At 55.8% G+C, this 16020-nt stretch overlaps 1 protein-coding gene across 4 annotated transcripts in view; it reads left to right on the top strand.

Annotated features, from left to right (window-relative positions):
* DNMT1 (DNA methyltransferase 1) overlaps window positions 1-16020 on the top strand; it is a 43559-nt gene that overhangs the window by 26960 nt on the left and 579 nt on the right. For 3 of the 4 annotated variants that reach the window (XM_042249410.1, XM_060415336.1, XM_042249411.2), the window contains 20 exons: window positions 298-485; window positions 593-776; window positions 2006-2103; window positions 2451-2598; window positions 3571-3686; window positions 4096-4300; window positions 4380-4513; window positions 5459-5632; window positions 7323-7544; window positions 8406-8598; window positions 9481-9565; window positions 9760-9888; window positions 10046-10328; window positions 10650-10791; window positions 12643-12809; window positions 13195-13372; window positions 14072-14267; window positions 14571-14734; window positions 14860-14976; window positions 15746-15836. In XM_042249410.1, the coding sequence (XP_042105344.1) occupies window positions 298-485; window positions 593-776; window positions 2006-2103; window positions 2451-2598; window positions 3571-3686; window positions 4096-4300; window positions 4380-4513; window positions 5459-5632; window positions 7323-7544; window positions 8406-8598; window positions 9481-9565; window positions 9760-9888; window positions 10046-10328; window positions 10650-10791; window positions 12643-12809; window positions 13195-13372; window positions 14072-14267; window positions 14571-14734; window positions 14860-14976; window positions 15746-15836 (3214 nt within the window). 4 annotated transcript variants of the gene reach the window in all.

The following is a 16020-nucleotide window of genomic DNA, read 5'->3' as shown; positions in this document are numbered from 1 at the left end:
TAAGAGGCTTAGGTCCTTCATTATCTGAGATTCACAGATCGTTTACATGTGATGTTGTTCATTCACTGATTTGGGTCCAACTCTTGGTGACCCCATGGGCTGCAGCTCTCCAGTCTCCTCTGTCCTTGGGATTTCCTGGGAAAGGATACTGGCAGGCGGGTTCTTCACCACTGAGCCACGTGGGAAGTCCCATTTACATGTGATACAGATGTACCAAGAAGCATGTTTGTTTGATGTAAACCAGTTTTGCTTAAGCCTAAGAGAAACTTCCGTTTTTGTTTTTGCTTTTTCCAAAAGACCACTGTTCCTCCTTGTATGCTCAACTTGAATCGATTCACAGAGGATTCTCTCCTGCGGCATGCCCAGTTCGTGGTGGAGCAAGTAGAGAGTTATGATCGGGCTGGGGACAGTGACGAGCAGCCCATCTTCCTGAGCCCCTGCATGAGAGACCTCATCAAGCTGGCCGGGGTCACCCTGGGAAAAAGGTGAGGGTGCAGCAGGAGTGAGCCTGAAGACCTGAGACGGAGTCTGGAAGGCAGGGCACTGTGGGAGCGCTTCCTGGGCCACTAACACCGTGGAATCTCTCTCCCAGGCGAGCCGAAAGGCGGCAGACCATCCGGCAACCCGCCAAGGAGAAGGACAAGGGCCCCACCAAGGCCACCACCACCAAGCTGGTCTACCAGATCTTCGACACTTTCTTTGCGGAGCAAATTGAGAAAGATGACAAGGAAGACAAGGAGAATGCCTTCAAGCGCCGGCGCTGTGGCGTCTGTGAGGTAACCTCGCCTAAGCTGGCTCTCCTGCCCCTCATGATCTCTGAGGAGCTCGCTGTTTTCTCTTTTTGGCTTGAGAGTCTTACTGCGTAGACGTGACCCCCAAAAACAGAGCTCAGAGAAGGAGTTACTTATCCAAGGGGACTTGCACGTCTTACGGGACAGCTGTCAAAAGAGGCACGCGCAGGCACTTTGCCATCAGTGCCGCTGCTGCCGCAAAGCAGTCTGGCCACGCCCCATCGTGTCCTCAGGCCCCGTGTGAGGGTGAGGGGTGACTGCCCCACAGAGGCCAGCACTGCTTCCTCCAAGCGGGGTCGTCCTCCCAGGATCCTGTCTTGTCTTATGGTGTAACTGTCCTCAGAAAGTGGGGGCTTCGTCCAGCTTAGCTTTGAGGCCTGAGACGACCCCTCTCTGAATTATTTAGTATAATATATATCTACTTCACCCTGGAGGAATTAATGTCCCTAATTCTATCACTGACCCAGAATCAGATCTGTTTTGGTGTCTATTTGACTTAATTTGGATGAAAGCTTGAAAGTGAAAATATAGCAGCTGCCTTCAGACCCATCCTCCATTCACACTAGTCCCTGGATTCTGAGGGTCTCCTCAGCCTCCTATTGAGTGGCTGCCCTCAACAGGGATTTGTGTGTTGAACCGGTGTCCCCCAAGCAGTGGAAACACGGAGACCTAACCACTGGGCCACCAGCAAACTCCCTGTCCTCACCATTCTTGTTTTGGTTTTTATTTCATCTAGCACATGTGTGTCCAAGCTTTAATTTTCTTTTTTAAAAAATATACATAAACTGGCATCTTTCACGACTACTGTGTGTTGATACGGGTAGACCTAGTTACCACTTTATTCCATAGTATTTCACTGTGACTCTCCCAGCCTATCCCTCGGTGATGGGCAGTGCGATATTCTAATGTGTCTTCTGTGATTCTTCACTACTTAGAAGCAGAATTGCTGGGGTGTAGGTTACATACTTGACTTTGATCTAGAACACTGTTTTCCAGAGTGGTGTCACCAGCTTACCTCTGAGCCACCTGAGTTCTCCTTTCCCCACACCTGTGCCAGCACCGTGTCTCAGGGTTAACCTTTACAGGCCTCACGTCTTGTTCCTAACTCTCACTTCCCTGAGTTCTAATGAGGTTAAACTTACATATTTTAAAATTCACCAAAAATTGGTTGTTAGCTGGGACTAATGCCATTCAATTTTTTTAATGTGTTTTAGATTTGTCAGCAGCCCGAGTGTGGAAAGTGTAAGGCCTGTAAGGATATGGTTAAATTTGGTGGTAGTGGACGGAGCAAGCAGGCTTGCCAAAAGAGGAGGTAAGTTTGGCCAATGATTGTTTTTGGAATGGAGGGAATTGCCAGCTGATGGCAAATAGGCTTCGTGTGGGACAGCTGGGTTGACACGTATAGAATAGGCAAGATCCCTTTGTCTAGCGTTGTCGCCAAACCTGTCCCTGTTTTCTTAGTGAAACACCTTCAGTTGGTTTTACTTTTTTTTTTCTGGCTGCACTGTGGGGGCTTGTGGGATCCTGGTTCCCCAACCAGGGATTGAACCTGTGCCCTTGGCAGTGAGAGCACAGAGTCCCAACCCCTGGACCACCAGGCAGTTCCCAGTTGGTCTTATTTTTTAAAGAAGACCTTGCTTATCACAAGTGACTTTGTAGGTGTCCCAACATGGCCATGAAGGAGGCAGATGACGATGAGGAAGTGGATGACAATATTCCAGAGATGCCATCACCCAAAAAGATGCACCAGGGGAAGAAAAAGAAGCAGAACAAGAATCGGATCTCTTGGGTTGGCGATGCCGTCAAGGTAATCCAGGAGTGGGCCCTCGGCTGTCCTCGTGCTGCTGCGCTGCTGAGCAGCCAGGTGCCTCACTGCCAGCCATTCTGAGAGCAGCCGGAGCCCTGGAGCTGAGAAACCGGCCCACGCATCCCACAGCCGCAAGCAGAGCAGAGCCGGCTGAGAGGGCTGGGGTCTGTGGCCAGGCGCCAGAAATGCGTTTTTACTTATGTGCCCAAGGACGCGATGTTCCTCGCCCTCCAAAGCGGGCATTTGATACAGTCCCGGTGTGCGAGACTGGTTCCCCTGTGAAGCTGGTTTTGAGGAGAGCCCTCACTGCCCCCTCGCTAGGAGTTGGTGTTTGGAGCATTAGCAAACCGCCTCCAGGGTTTCTGTGCTCATCTGCCTAAGAGTCAAATCCTTTGCCACAGCTGGAGAGTAAATATGTTCTCCGTGTTGGTCCCTTGGTGTCCATAAGCTGGAGACGGGCCAGTTCCCTCAGCCAGCCTGAGGCCTGCCCCTTCTGCGTGCTGCTCTAGGTCTGGGCGACACAAGTGCTGTCAGGCAGGTGGGGCATGGGAAGAGGGCTGGGGCCGCAGAGGCTTCTTGCTGGAACAACATCCCGAAGGGTTGGAGAGCAGCTGGCCACTTAAAGTCCTTATGAGGAACTAGGGCAGAGGCCGTGTGGTGGGAACCAGCTTTCCTTGTGGGAGAGAAGGAAGAGGGGGTCCGTGAGTCTGAGGGGAGTGTGATGAGTGGGATGTGGCGCTGGTCTAATTGAAGGCTAGGATCTGACTTGCTGACAAAGGAGGGCGGAGCTGGCGGCTTCCAGCCAGGGGAGGGGCTGCTCTCTGCAATAAGTAGCCAGGCTGCTGGAGCTTACGGCTGTTTAGAGAAATCGTCATGAGCTATGCTTTTCTGTAAAGCAGCAGGAACTCGCAGGACAAGCCTTGTTCAGACCTTCAGATCCATCCTCTCCTGAAACTAAGCTCTTGTTTTCAGACTGACGGGAAGAAGAGTTACTACAAGAAGGTATGCATTGACTCGGAAACCCTGGAAGTGGGGGACTGTGTTTCTGTAATTCCAGACGACTCTTCAAAACCACTGTATCTAGCAAGGTTTGTATCCTTCCTTCTGCCTGACTGCAGCCCACACTTTGAGTAAAAGCAGGAGGTGCCTGTTTTGCAAAAATAGCAGCAGCTCTTTGCCTTAGACTAAAACCGAGAAATGGGCTTCCCTGGTGACTCAGTGGTAAAAGAGTTCTGCCAATGTAGGAGGCCTGGGTTCTATCCCTGGGTTGGGAAGATCCCCTGGAGAAGGAAATGGCAACCCACACCAGTATTCTTGCCTGGAAAATCCCGTGGACGGAGGAGCCTGGTGGACTGTAGTCCATGGGGTCACAAAGAGTCAGACGCGACTGAGTACATACGCAAGCGACACCACAAACAGTTATCTGTGCTCCTGAGGAGCCTCGCCAGCTCCACCGGCCGAGCGAGAACCTTCTCCCTCCCCGTCTTCCGGCTCCAGGGTCACGGCGCTGTGGGAGGACAGCAGCAATGGGCAGATGTTCCATGCCCACTGGTTCTGTGCTGGGACGGACACGGTCCTCGGGGCCACTTCGGACCCCCTGGAGCTATTCCTGGTTGACGAATGTGAGGATATGCAGCTCTCGTACATCCACAGCAAGGTGCAGGTCATCTATAAGGCCCCCTCGGAGAACTGGGCCTTGGAGGTGAGTCCCCGGTGCCCTGCACGTGTTCTCACCCCTTGCTGCGTGGCGTCATCATGACTGATGGTGGCCCCATCCCCAGGGAGGCGTGGACCCCGAGGCCCTGATGTCGCAGGACGACGGGAAGACCTACTTCTATCAGCTGTGGTACGACCAAGACTACGCGAGATTTGAGTCCCCTCCGAAAACTCAGCCAACAGAGGACAACAAGTACAAGTGAGTGCAGGGCCTGGGCTCCCAGGCTGCCCTGTTGGTGCTCCAGGATGCTGTGCCCTGCTTGTTCTGTGCTTCTCTCTGCTGGGTCTGCTGTCCCTGGATCCTCTGATTGCTCTCCCCGCCAACTAGAGACCAGCCTGACTCGGTTGCACTGGCTGGGGACAGCCTGGTTGGAGGTCGGGGTCACCCCCATGAGAAGCTGTCCCACTCAGGGATAGGATGTGTCTTTCTGTGTCTGTCCCACAAATCTGTGTCTTTCTCTCAAATCTATGTCTTTCCTCATAAGTGAGATCTTTGATTCCATTTAACTCTAATACTTTTAGAGAGGCTTGCTTCTTAAATGCTTAGTGCTCCTGTTTTCCTTTCTAACCTTGATACCTCACTTTTTTTAACTAACGGTGTTGACTGGAGTCTTCCATCATGAGCAGTGTGTGGGAGTGAGGCTGGGAGGGTTTGCCGAGCTGCCTCTGGTACTTCTCCGGTCAGCCTGGGCTGCTTTGGGGCTTGATCTGTTTTTAAGGCACTCTAACTCTCCTCTGAAGGGTTTATTAATCAGGAATGTTGCATTTTACCAAGTCCCAGTAGCCTTTAGAGATAGTAGTGTGAGCCTCCTTTGACATGGTTTGAGTTCCTGGCTTTACCGTGGTCTGCATTGTCATCCATGTTGGAGTCTTACCAGATTCTAGGTCATTTGCTAATGTCTCTGGGTTTTTCTGTTAGCTACTCAAAAGTGGGGTCAACTTGACATTTTCCTGATGTGCATATTTCTGGGCTTTGGTTCCCAATCTAAGTGTGAACATAAAAGTATAGGAGAGCCAGTGCCTTCTAACATCCGTGTGTACTTCCTCTTGGTCACCGGAGTCTCTGGAAGTACGCCAGTGGCAGCTGCTTAAAATCACCACCAGCCACTCAAGGGCCTTTGGTTTCTGTCCACCGCTCCTTCAGGTTCTGTGTGAGCTGTGCACGTCTGGCCGAAATGAGGCAGAAGGAAATCCCCAGGGTCATGGAGCAGCTCCAGGACCTGGAAGGCCGTGTCCTCTATAGCCTTGCCACCAAGAACGGCGTCCAGTACCGGGTGGGCGATGGCGTGTACCTCCCTCCCGAGGCCTTCACCTTCAAGTGAGTGCCCCTTGAAGCCAGTGGGGCCAGGCGCTCCGGGCCAGCAGCAGGCTGGCTGCACCACATGCCCCCCACCTCAGCCCACTACCAGCTGCTGCTGAGCCGTCGCACTGGCGTCTGTGTTGAGCAGACGCCATCCAGCGGTCCTGTGTGGAGCTACTGTCCTTCTGTGGCAGTGAAGCTGTCTGTGAAAGAAGTCAGACAGAGCCTGCTGGCTAAAGGAGGATGCTGGGGTCAGTGATGGGTTCCTGCCCAGCGGGTCATGTCAGAGACCCTGCCCCCAGTTCCCGTTATCAGATGGGGAGAGGAGTATCTTGTCTTGCCTGCCAGGCCTCTAAGGAGTAAGTGAGTTAAAAGTGCTTATTAGGGACTTCCCTCGTGGTTGAGTGGTTAAGACTCTGCCCTTCCAGTGCAGGGGGAGCAGGTTCAGTCCCTGGTCAGGGAACTAAGATCCCACATGCTATACAGTGTGGCAAAAAAAATCTAAAATTTAAAAAAAAAAAAAAGTGCTTATTAGCACAGTGCCTGGCTTAGTGTAAAGGCTGACTGTGAGTTACTGCTTGGTAACTGGGAACTGCATCAAAAGACTTCCACATCAAAGGACTGAGGCTCTTCAGGGAAAAATCAAAGCCACAGATATTTCCCACACTTGATCCCTTCCTTGTTGGTTCTTAGAACTAGCGTGTGGTTGGATTTACAACCAGCATTTTGGCAAGCTTAGCTCAGTTTCCCGACTTATTTTCCTCGAGTCCTCATTGGAACCCATTCAACTGAATGAGTTCAACCCAGTCAACCCATGCACTGAATTGCAGAGCCTCAGTCCTCCCAGCCCTGCGAAGTGAGTGTGCATGGTGCCCTGAAACACCGGCTCTTGGCCTGGAAGGGGAGCCGGCCTGTAGGGCTGTTGACCAGGTATTCCTGGCCCAGCTGGAAGTGAGAGCACAGGTGCTCAGAGGGTCTCTGGGGCCTGACAGACTTTGGGGGGCCTGGCGGGAACACACGGCCCCTGCCCTCCTGAACTGCTCAACTTCCTGTCTTCAGAGTGTGGCCCTGTGGTCCTGGCAGCTTGGCTTCTGATGTGATGGCCTGATTCCACCAGTACATGGCTGGGCCAGGTTCGGCTAGCTGGGCCAGGTTCGGCTAGCCCATCTTCTCCCCTGGCCCCTCCCGCAGTGCCCCGAGGTTAGTGCCTCAGTCAGAATGTAGGTTATGCCACCGCCACAACTCTCAGACCACAGGAGTTTACCTCTTGCCTGGACTCTGTGTCCACTGTGGTTCAGGGGACTCAAGACTGTTTTGTCACTCAGGGACCTGGGTTGACAAGGCCTCTGCCTTCAAGTTGCCTGTCCAAGGCAAGAGGAAGCTCACTGGCAATTCTCCTGCCAGGGCAGGGCTTGTTTATCACGGCTACTCACACCTGTGGAGCTGAACACACCACCTGCCAGGAAGTCCTGCCCTAAGGCCAGGTGCAGGGAGAATGTGAACAACCTCAGCAGCGAGACCCAGAGCACAGATGGGGAATACCTGTGTTAAAGTGTGGATGAGATTGAATCTCTAAATCTGTGCTCAGGGTACTGAGCTGCATTAGTTCAGGCGCTGGAATTTGAACAGTGATCATCACTGGTCAGTCACGCCGAACCACTTTCTAACGTTTGACGTTCAGTCACTCAGAGTAGTCGCTTCTCTGCAGCATCAAGCTGTCCAGTCCTGTGAAACGCCCCCGGAAGGAGCCTGTGGACGAAGCTCTGTATCCAGAGCACTACCGGAAGTACTCCGACTACATCAAGGGCAGCAACCTGGATGCCCCCGAGCCCTACCGTGTTGGCCGCATAAAGGAGATCTTCTGCAGCAAGAAGAGCAACGGCCGGCCCAATGAGACAGACATCAAGATCAGGGTCAACAAGTTCTACAGGTTGGTGAGGGCTCTGCCCTCCAGGGGCCTCTGCCTGAGTCATGGGAGGTAGTGAATCGCACACACAGTGGTGGTCTAAGGGGTGGAGGAGGTAGTCCTCCCAGGTGTTCCTGACTACCTGGTGGGTGCTGAGGATCACTACAACTGTGTAACACAGCCCTGGATTCCTGTCTTAGAGCTGCAGAGCTTTGTCCAAAAGAGATCAGTGAGCGAGGTCCAGAGTGCGACCAAGGCAGGCATGGCATATCCTGGGCTCTGTCTGAGGCGCCATCAAAACCCTGATATCTGTTTAAGTTGCCCTTGTGTTCCGCCCCTCCCTACTGCCAGTCCTCCTGTCCTTTCCAGGCCTTCTTCTCCGTTTCTGGGGTTTCTCTCTGTCCCAAGGTCTTGGCTTCACTGAGTTTTGGGGATCCTGATAGTACTTAGGAGCTTAAACTGAAGCTGATCCATACAGATAAGTCTACAGTTGCTCCACTTCTTAGCTAACATACAGGAAAGTTTTTCTGAAGTCTTTGAAGTAACAGGTACTAAGAGAACAAGGAATCTGGCAGGCATAGGGGGAGGAAGGCAGCTCTAGACATGCTTCTCAATAGGAGGTCGGCACCTGGTCTCAACCCAGGCCCACCCAGTCTTCTTGGAGGCATAAAGAGCAAGCAAACCCTTAGTTGAGATCACAGTAAGAAATCCCACTTAGTTTGTGGTGTTTAGTGCCGACTAAGGGGGTTAGTAATCAAGGTGACTTAGTGAGGCATGGGGCCTAGTCTTTACCCTCTGATCCTATGAGCACATCCCCAGGAATATGCCGTTTAATTCATTTTCAGCTTGCGACAAATGAACTAACAAAGACTCTTGCACTCCCAGGCCGGAGAACACACACAAGTCTACCCCAGCCAGTTACCATGCAGACATCAACCTGCTCTACTGGAGCGATGAGGAGGCCGTGGTGGACTTCAAGGCCGTGCAGGGCCGCTGCACTGTGGAGTACGGAGAGGACCTGCCTGAGTGCCTCCAGGACTTCTCTGCTGGTGGCCCCGATCGCTTCTACTTTCTCGAGGTGGGGCCCTGGGCTCACTGCAGGGAGGGCCTCTGGGTCAGACACAGCGCCCGAGAAGTTTACTTACCCAGAGCATGAGTCTGTGACACTCACGTTGATCTGGAATTTAACACTTAAAGCAAAATGAAATATTTTAACATCCTCATGCAATAACTCAGACCTCCCTGGTGGTTCAGACGGTAAAGAATTCACCTGGAATGTGGAAAACCTGGGTTCAAACCGTAGGTTGGGAAGAGTCCCTGAAGAAGGGAATGGCAACCCACTGCAGTATTCCTGCCTGGAGAATTCCATAGACAGAGAAGTCTGGCGAGCTACAGTCCATGGCATTGCAAAGAGCTGGACACAACTGAGCGACTAACACACACACACACACACAAATAACAATTTTTGTAGACTGTTAGGTGGCCTCTGCTGGTCTGGCCAGTGTCTATGAGTTAGGAAAATGGACCTCTAGGCCCAGGAGATGAATCCCTGCCCCCAGTCCCTTCAGCCTCATAGCTGAGCTTGTGGCCTGGTTATTGAGAGAGAGAAGAGCCAGGAGTCTGTTGATTTAAGCTAATCACTTTAAAATTGTTTGAGCACAGCTTCTTTGTGACAGGCATGTATGGTCTTAAGATAACCCGTGTCTCCCCCAGGTTCTGGTGCCTATTTTCAGAATGAGTAGTCCAGGTACTTAAAATAGCAGGAATTTCTGTCAGGCAGGTAAAACATTTTTATTAATAGACTTTTCCCCTTTTCTCTATTAGAATCAAAGCCCTCTTGGCTTCTGGCCATACTTAGGAAGAAATGAAGTATATTCTTATCAAATTAACTTAAATCCTATTTGTTAGAGAAGGGAACTGATGTTTCTCTTCCAGACCGCTGTGGTTCTTTCCCCCTCAGGCCTATAACGCCAAGAGCAAAAGCTTTGAAGATCCTCCGAACCACGCCCGGAGCCATGGAAATAAAGGGAAGGGGAAGGGGAAAGGTATGTCGTGGTGTGCCATTCCCCCAGGTTCCTCTTCAAGTCTGTGTCCTCTAGCTCGGATACTCATGAGTCAATCAGTATGGAAGAGCAACCTCTGATGTTACCTCCTCAAAACGAGGTGGACTCTGAGTCACCAGGGGCTTTGAGGAGGGCCCATCAGGACCCTGCTCTGACTTGGGGTCCATCTCCTGCAGGAAAAAACAGGACGAAATCTCAGACGTGTGAGCCGAGTGAACTGGAGACAGAAATCAAACTGCCAAAGCTGCGGACCCTGGACGTGTTTTCCGGCTGTGGGGGACTGTCAGAAGGCTTCCACCAAGCAGGTACGCTCCGGGGGCGGGTCTCTCCACACAACCTGTTAAAAACTGGATCAGGCAGGCTGTGTCTGGAAGACCTCTGTGGCCCTGGCCACAGTTCGGACTAGAGAGTCTCTTTCTGAGGAGTTCATGACACGTCTGTGTCCTTGTATCCCCCACCTAGGCATCTCGGAGACACTTTGGGCCATCGAGATGTGGGACCCTGCGGCCCAGGCGTTCCGGCTCAACAACCCTGGGTCCACGGTGTTCACAGAGGACTGCAACGTCCTGCTGAAGCTGGTCATGGCTGGGGAGGTGACCAACTCCCGCGGCCAGAAGCTGCCTCAGAAGGGAGACGTGGAGATGCTGTGTGGTGGGCCGCCCTGCCAGGGCTTCAGTGGCATGAACCGCTTCAACTCTCGAACCTACTCGAAGTTCAAGAACTCCCTGGTGGTCTCCTTCCTCAGGTAAACAGAGCTAAAGCCCCTCTGCGTTCAGTGCCATCCAAGGGCAACTAGATGGCCTGCCCTTGTGCTGCAATGCCTGGTGCCAGGGCCAAGCAGTCACCGCTTTAGCCTTCGCTCCTACAGAAGGCCGCTGCTGAGCGAGGCACCACTCTCAGCCTTCAGGGAGTTCACGGCTCCCTCTCCACTAGGGAGAGACCCTGAGAGCCGGCAGGTTTGTCTTGACAAGCGTCAAAGCAGTTGGGAGTGACTTCTGGCCAAGGAGGCCGCCTTGCTCTCTCCAGGCGTGGGGCTGACTCTCTCGGTCACTCCTGTCCCCCACAGCTACTGTGACTACTACCGGCCCCGCTACTTCCTCTTGGAGAACGTTCGAAACTTCGTCTCCTTCAAGCGCTCCATGGTCCTGAAGCTGACGCTGCGCTGCCTGGTCCGCATGGGCTACCAGTGCACCTTCGGCGTGCTGCAGGTGCGCCCAGGTCGGGGGCAGGCGGGGGCAGGCGGGCGCACGCAGAGGCCAGAGGCGGGGGCAGCCATCCCTGGGCAGGGGCAGACGGGCGCACGCAGAGGCCAGAGGCGGGGGCAGCCATCCCTGGGCAGGGGCAGACGGGCGCACGCAGAGGCCAGAGGCGGGGGCAGCCATCCCTGGGCAGGGGCAGAGGGGCGCACGCAGAGGCCAGAGGCGGGGGCAGCCATCCCTGGGCAGGGGCAGAGGGGCGCACGCAGAGGCCAGAGGCGGGGGCAGCCATGCCTGGGCAGGGGCAGACGGGCGCACGCAGAGGCCAGAGGCGGGGGCAGCCATGCCTGGGCAGGGGCAGACGGGCGCACGCAGAGGCCAGAGGCGGGGGCAGCCATCCTGGGCAGGGGCAGACGGGCGCACGCAGAGGCCAGAGGCGGGGGCAGCCATGCCTGGGCAGGGGCAGACGGGCGCACGCAGAGGCCAGACGCGGGGGCAGCCATGCCTGGGCAGGGGCAGACGGGCGCACGCAGAGGCCAGAGGCGGGGGCAGCCATCCCTGGACTGCAACAAACTGTCCGTAACTGAAAACAGAGCTCCAAAAAACTGTCCGTAACTGAAAACAGAGCTCCAAAGGGGACTTCCCCAGCACTTCCACATGGGGGGGTGTGGATTCAATCCCTGGTGGGGAGCTGAGATCCTACATGCTGCTGAATGTGGCCAAAAATTAAAAACAAAACTCCTCAAAGGATCAGGCTGTAGGGTGATGACGTATAGTCTGGTGGAGGCAGATGCTGGCCCGCACTGCACTATAGATAGAGCCTTTGGCATTGAGATTCTGGAGGAACTCAGAGCCAGGACCCCAGCAAGTCCTGAGGGACCATGTGCAAGAGACCTCTTTGCTGCGTCGTTTCCAGCTCGTTTCCCCTGATGGGGTGTAGGGGTGCCCAGCTGTGGAACTCCAGGTAGCAGTTAGACTCCCACACAGGGTGGGTCAGGAACAACACATAGACCACACTGTTTTATAGACTAAATGGCCGAGTCTCTGCGTGAATGGACGTGCTTATGAACACCTCGAGGGTGTGCATGGTGAAACTCCAGGGGCCTCTCAGTGGCTGTGTGTGCAGTGACAGGGCCTTGGGGTGGGCAGAGGGGACGAGGCCTCTTCTGAAGAGCGACTGCTCTGTGTGTGCCTGTTCAGTAACTGATGGCATAACTAAAACTGAAACGGGTGCTGAAACAGGAGGGAGAGATGGCTGGAAAACAGTGAGCGTGTGGAGGGGAGAGGGTGGCACTCGGCCCCAAGCCCTCCCTGTTGGTCTCCACAGTGTCTCAGCCTAACCGAACAAGCCTCGCTGGTGGCCGTGTTCTGTCTCTGTGACTGTGGGCTGCCAGGCGGGAGGGCGGCTCCTGGTGTCTCCCCTGGCTGCTCTCCTCCCCAGTGCTAAGACCACGGCACCCCCATGTGTCCAAAGAACCGGCTGAGAGCATCTCCTGAGCTCACTCCCACCTCCCCCGCGGTTGCTGGCCACCTCTTGGGATCGCTTGTCCTGCCCTCTGGCCTCACTCTGGTTAAGTGGAAGCCTTGGGTTAACTTCCTGGAGAACGACATGGCAATCTATTCCAGTATTCTTGCCTGGGGTATCCCATAGACGGGAATCTGGTGGGCTGCAGTCCATGGGATTGCAAAGATTCGGATGTGACTGAAGCAATTTAGCACTAGCACTGTGGGTTAACTAAGGGCTCTCTGGGTGAGCTTCACACCGGCCAGATGCTCCCCAAAGTCAGATGCCACGGACCCCAGCCCTCAGACCAGCGAGTCAGGGTGCCCGCTGACTGTGCGTCTCTGGTCCTCCCTGCACAGGCTGGTCAGTACGGCGTGGCCCAGACTCGGAGGCGAGCCATCATCCTGGCTGCAGCCCCTGGGGAGCCACTCCCTCTGTTCCCCGAGCCGTTGCACGTGTTCGCGCCCCGGGCCTGCCAGCTGAGCGTCGTGGTGGACGACAAGAAGTTTGTCAGCAACATCACCAGGTAGGAGCCCTGCCCGCCCATGGTCGTGGTGCCGGTGAGGTTTGGGGGAGCAGGGTGGTGCCGGGGGACCTCAGTGACAAGGCCCCGGGCCCGGAGAAAGTGTTAGCGAGGAGCAGTGGTGTGGGGTCCAGCCTGCCCCCAGAACGCTCTGCCCCTCTGGGCTTATCCTGCCCGAGCACCCTGAGTACAGGGCCACAGCCAGAGCCCACGCTCTACACAGGGTCTGAGGAGAGTGCTGCCCCGGTGACCTCGGGTAGCCCTTTGACCCCAAGTCAAGGTCCCCTTTTCTGCAGAAGACGGTGCCAGCCGTCGGGGATAGCAGCTGTGACTCAGGTAACAGTAGCTGTGTGTCCCAGAGGTGCCAACCCTCCATGCTTTGCTGCAGGTTGAGCTCAGGTCCCTTCCGAACCATCACCGTGCGGGACACCATGTCCGACCTCCCCGAGATCCGGAATGGGGCCTCGGCACTGGAGATCTCATACAACGGGGAGCCCCAGTCCTGGTTCCAGAGGCAGCTCCGGGGCTCGCAGTACCAGCCCATCCTCAGGGATCATATTTGCAAGGTGACCAGAGCAGGCCTCCCTGCAGCTGCCTGTTGGGGACAGAGCTGCGGGGGGAGCGCAGCCTGGGCTGGAGGAGCTGATGTCCGCCCCTCCCCTTCCACCCCTTCTGCTCTTGACTGCTCACCCCTAGCCCAGCGTTATCTCAGCCGGCCCCCAGCCTCACCGCCTCACCGCCTCCTGCTTTTCCAATTACCCACCCTCTCTCCACCACCACCCTCCCCCACCGCAGTACTTGGTCGTGGGGTGTTCATCAGAGCTTATTACTCCGAAGTAATAGGTCTAGGAAGACCTTACACCCTAGAATAGTTTACACTCTTCCTAAATAGTTCTGGAATGGCCACTGTTTCCCACCGCGTCTCTCACCACCCCTGTTCTCTGGGAGACCCCAGGGCTCCCCACCTCTGGCTCCACCTGTGCCACGCCAGCTCCTCCCAAACCCTGCCTGCACTTGCCCAAAGCCACCCCCTCACCCGTCCCCCGTTCTCCCACATCCCCGCTCTGGAGTTATCAATGCACGTGTGTGACTCCAGGCTGTGCACTGGGGTTACTGTCAGTCTCCCCCAGTGGGATACAAGTGCCTGGGGGCTCCTAGTCGCCGCCAGCGTGCCCAGTGCCCACCATGACAGCACCCAGCCCCCATGGCACCTGCTTGAGTGCTCCCCCAGCTGGGCGACAGCCGGGCCTTCTGTGCTCCTCCAGGACATGAGCGCCTTGGTGGCTGCCCGCATGCGGCACATCCCCCTGGCCCCGGGCTCGGACTGGCGTGACCTGCCCAACATTGAGGTGCGGCTCTCCGATGGCACCCTGGCCCGGAAGCTGCGGTACAACTACCACGACAAGAAGAACGGCTGCAGCAGCGCCGGCGCCCTCCGCGGGGTCTGCTCCTGTGTGGAAGGTGGGGCAGCCCCTCCCCGTGCCCTGGCCTCCGGGTATGGCTTCCTCCTGCTTGGTGTGACGCTTCCAGCCCCGTTAGGATCTGCAGCCATGTGGGGGGCTCAAGGGAAGGGGCACGGTCTCAGGCTTTCTCAGCAGGAGGTGCAGGGGCTCAGGAGGCCAGCGGCCCTGAGCTGGGTGCAGACCCACCGGACCTGGGTGTCCCTGCTCTAAATAAAGGCTGCTGAAAACAGGGCTTATGGGGAGGCTCCGCCTGGTGGACTGTCCTCCACCACGGCCCCATCACAGCCCTATCTCCCTGCAGGCAAGCCCTGTGAGCCTGCGGCCCGACAGTTCAACACCCTTATTCCCTGGTGCCTGCCCCACACTGGGAACAGGCACAACCACTGGGCTGGCCTCTACGGGCGTCTTGAGTGGGACGGCTTCTTCAGCACAACTGTCACCAATCCTGAGCCCATGGGTAAGCAGGTAGGTCTGCGGGCCCCTCGGGCCTGGTGGGGACGGACTCACTGGCCAGGGCCAGCGTGGGCTTCCTGTGGCAGTCGTAGGTGGTTGTCTCTCACACCCTCCCCCACCATGCTTCTTGCCCCCAGGGCCGCGTGCTCCACCCCGAGCAGCACCGAGTGGTGAGCGTGCGGGAGTGTGCCCGCTCCCAGGGCTTCCCTGACACCTATCGGCTGTTCGGCAACATCCTGGACAAGCACCGGCAGGTCAGTGGATGGACACTGAGGCAGGGCCGGCCGGCAGCTCCCACGAAGCAGGCCTGGCAAGAGGGAGACGAGGGTGGGGTGGGTCTGTGGGGAGCTCAGCTCACACGGTCACTTCTGAGGGGACCCTGAACCCCCACAGCTGGTTAACTCACTGGCCTCAGTATTCCCAGGAGGGGGGTGGTAAGAAAGGGGTAACTAGCCATCCCTGGGGCCTCGGGTCCTCATGGGTCAGGTGGAATCACCAAGTGTGTGGTTGCTATTGACAGCGGAAGAAGATTTAGCCCAAAGGAAACTTCCAGCACATCACACAGAGCAGGCTGAGTGTGTGGTGGTACACATTCACTGTCTTGTCGCTAAGCGTTGAAATGAACCAATATTTCCTCCTGTTTCTCAGAGTACTAGGTTTGGCTCTTAATTAAGGTACATCCAAGTAACGCAGGTGCATGGCTGAGGTTACAGCGAGACCTTCCCATTCCACACCACCCTCACCTCCCCCAACATGCTGTTCTCCCGGAGTATCAGCTTTCAGCCAGAAGTGAGACCTGATGGCTTCTGTATCTGGATTCTCAGATTTTCTAAAGCGCTTTAAATCCCCTTTCTCTGGCTGATTCTTGACCCATCAGTGTTTGGGGTGGGAGGAGGGTCCAGTGGAAGGGCTTTGGAGGCCCCTGTGAGCCTGAGGCCAGGGACCCAGTGCCCAGGTCTGAGTGGAGGCTGGTGCTGACTCCAGCCGTGCCAAACCAGGTGTCGCCCTCCTTCCCTCCTGCAGGTGGGTAATGCTGTGCCGCCACCACTGGCCAAAGCCATCGGCTTGGAGATCAAGCGCTGCATGTTGGCCAAAGCGCGTGAGAGCACCTCAGGTATGGTGGGGGCGGACTCGGCAAGGGTGTGACATTAGGCTCTGGGACTGGGGCAGCTCATCCAGTGGCCTCCCGTCTCTCTCAGGGTTGCTGAGACTGAGCAGGCAGGTGGGTGGGTAAGTGGACAGGCACTGGAGCCCGGTTCTGTCCTGTGGCAGAGTCTGGCTCGGCTGGGCCCACTGTG

This window comes from Ovis aries, chromosome 5 (genome assembly GCF_016772045.2).
Source record: "Ovis aries strain OAR_USU_Benz2616 breed Rambouillet chromosome 5, ARS-UI_Ramb_v3.0, whole genome shotgun sequence".
NCBI lineage: Eukaryota > Metazoa > Chordata > Mammalia > Artiodactyla > Bovidae > Ovis > Ovis aries.
Note: the sequence above shows the minus strand (reverse complement) of the source record. Positions and strands in the feature narration are given on the sequence as shown.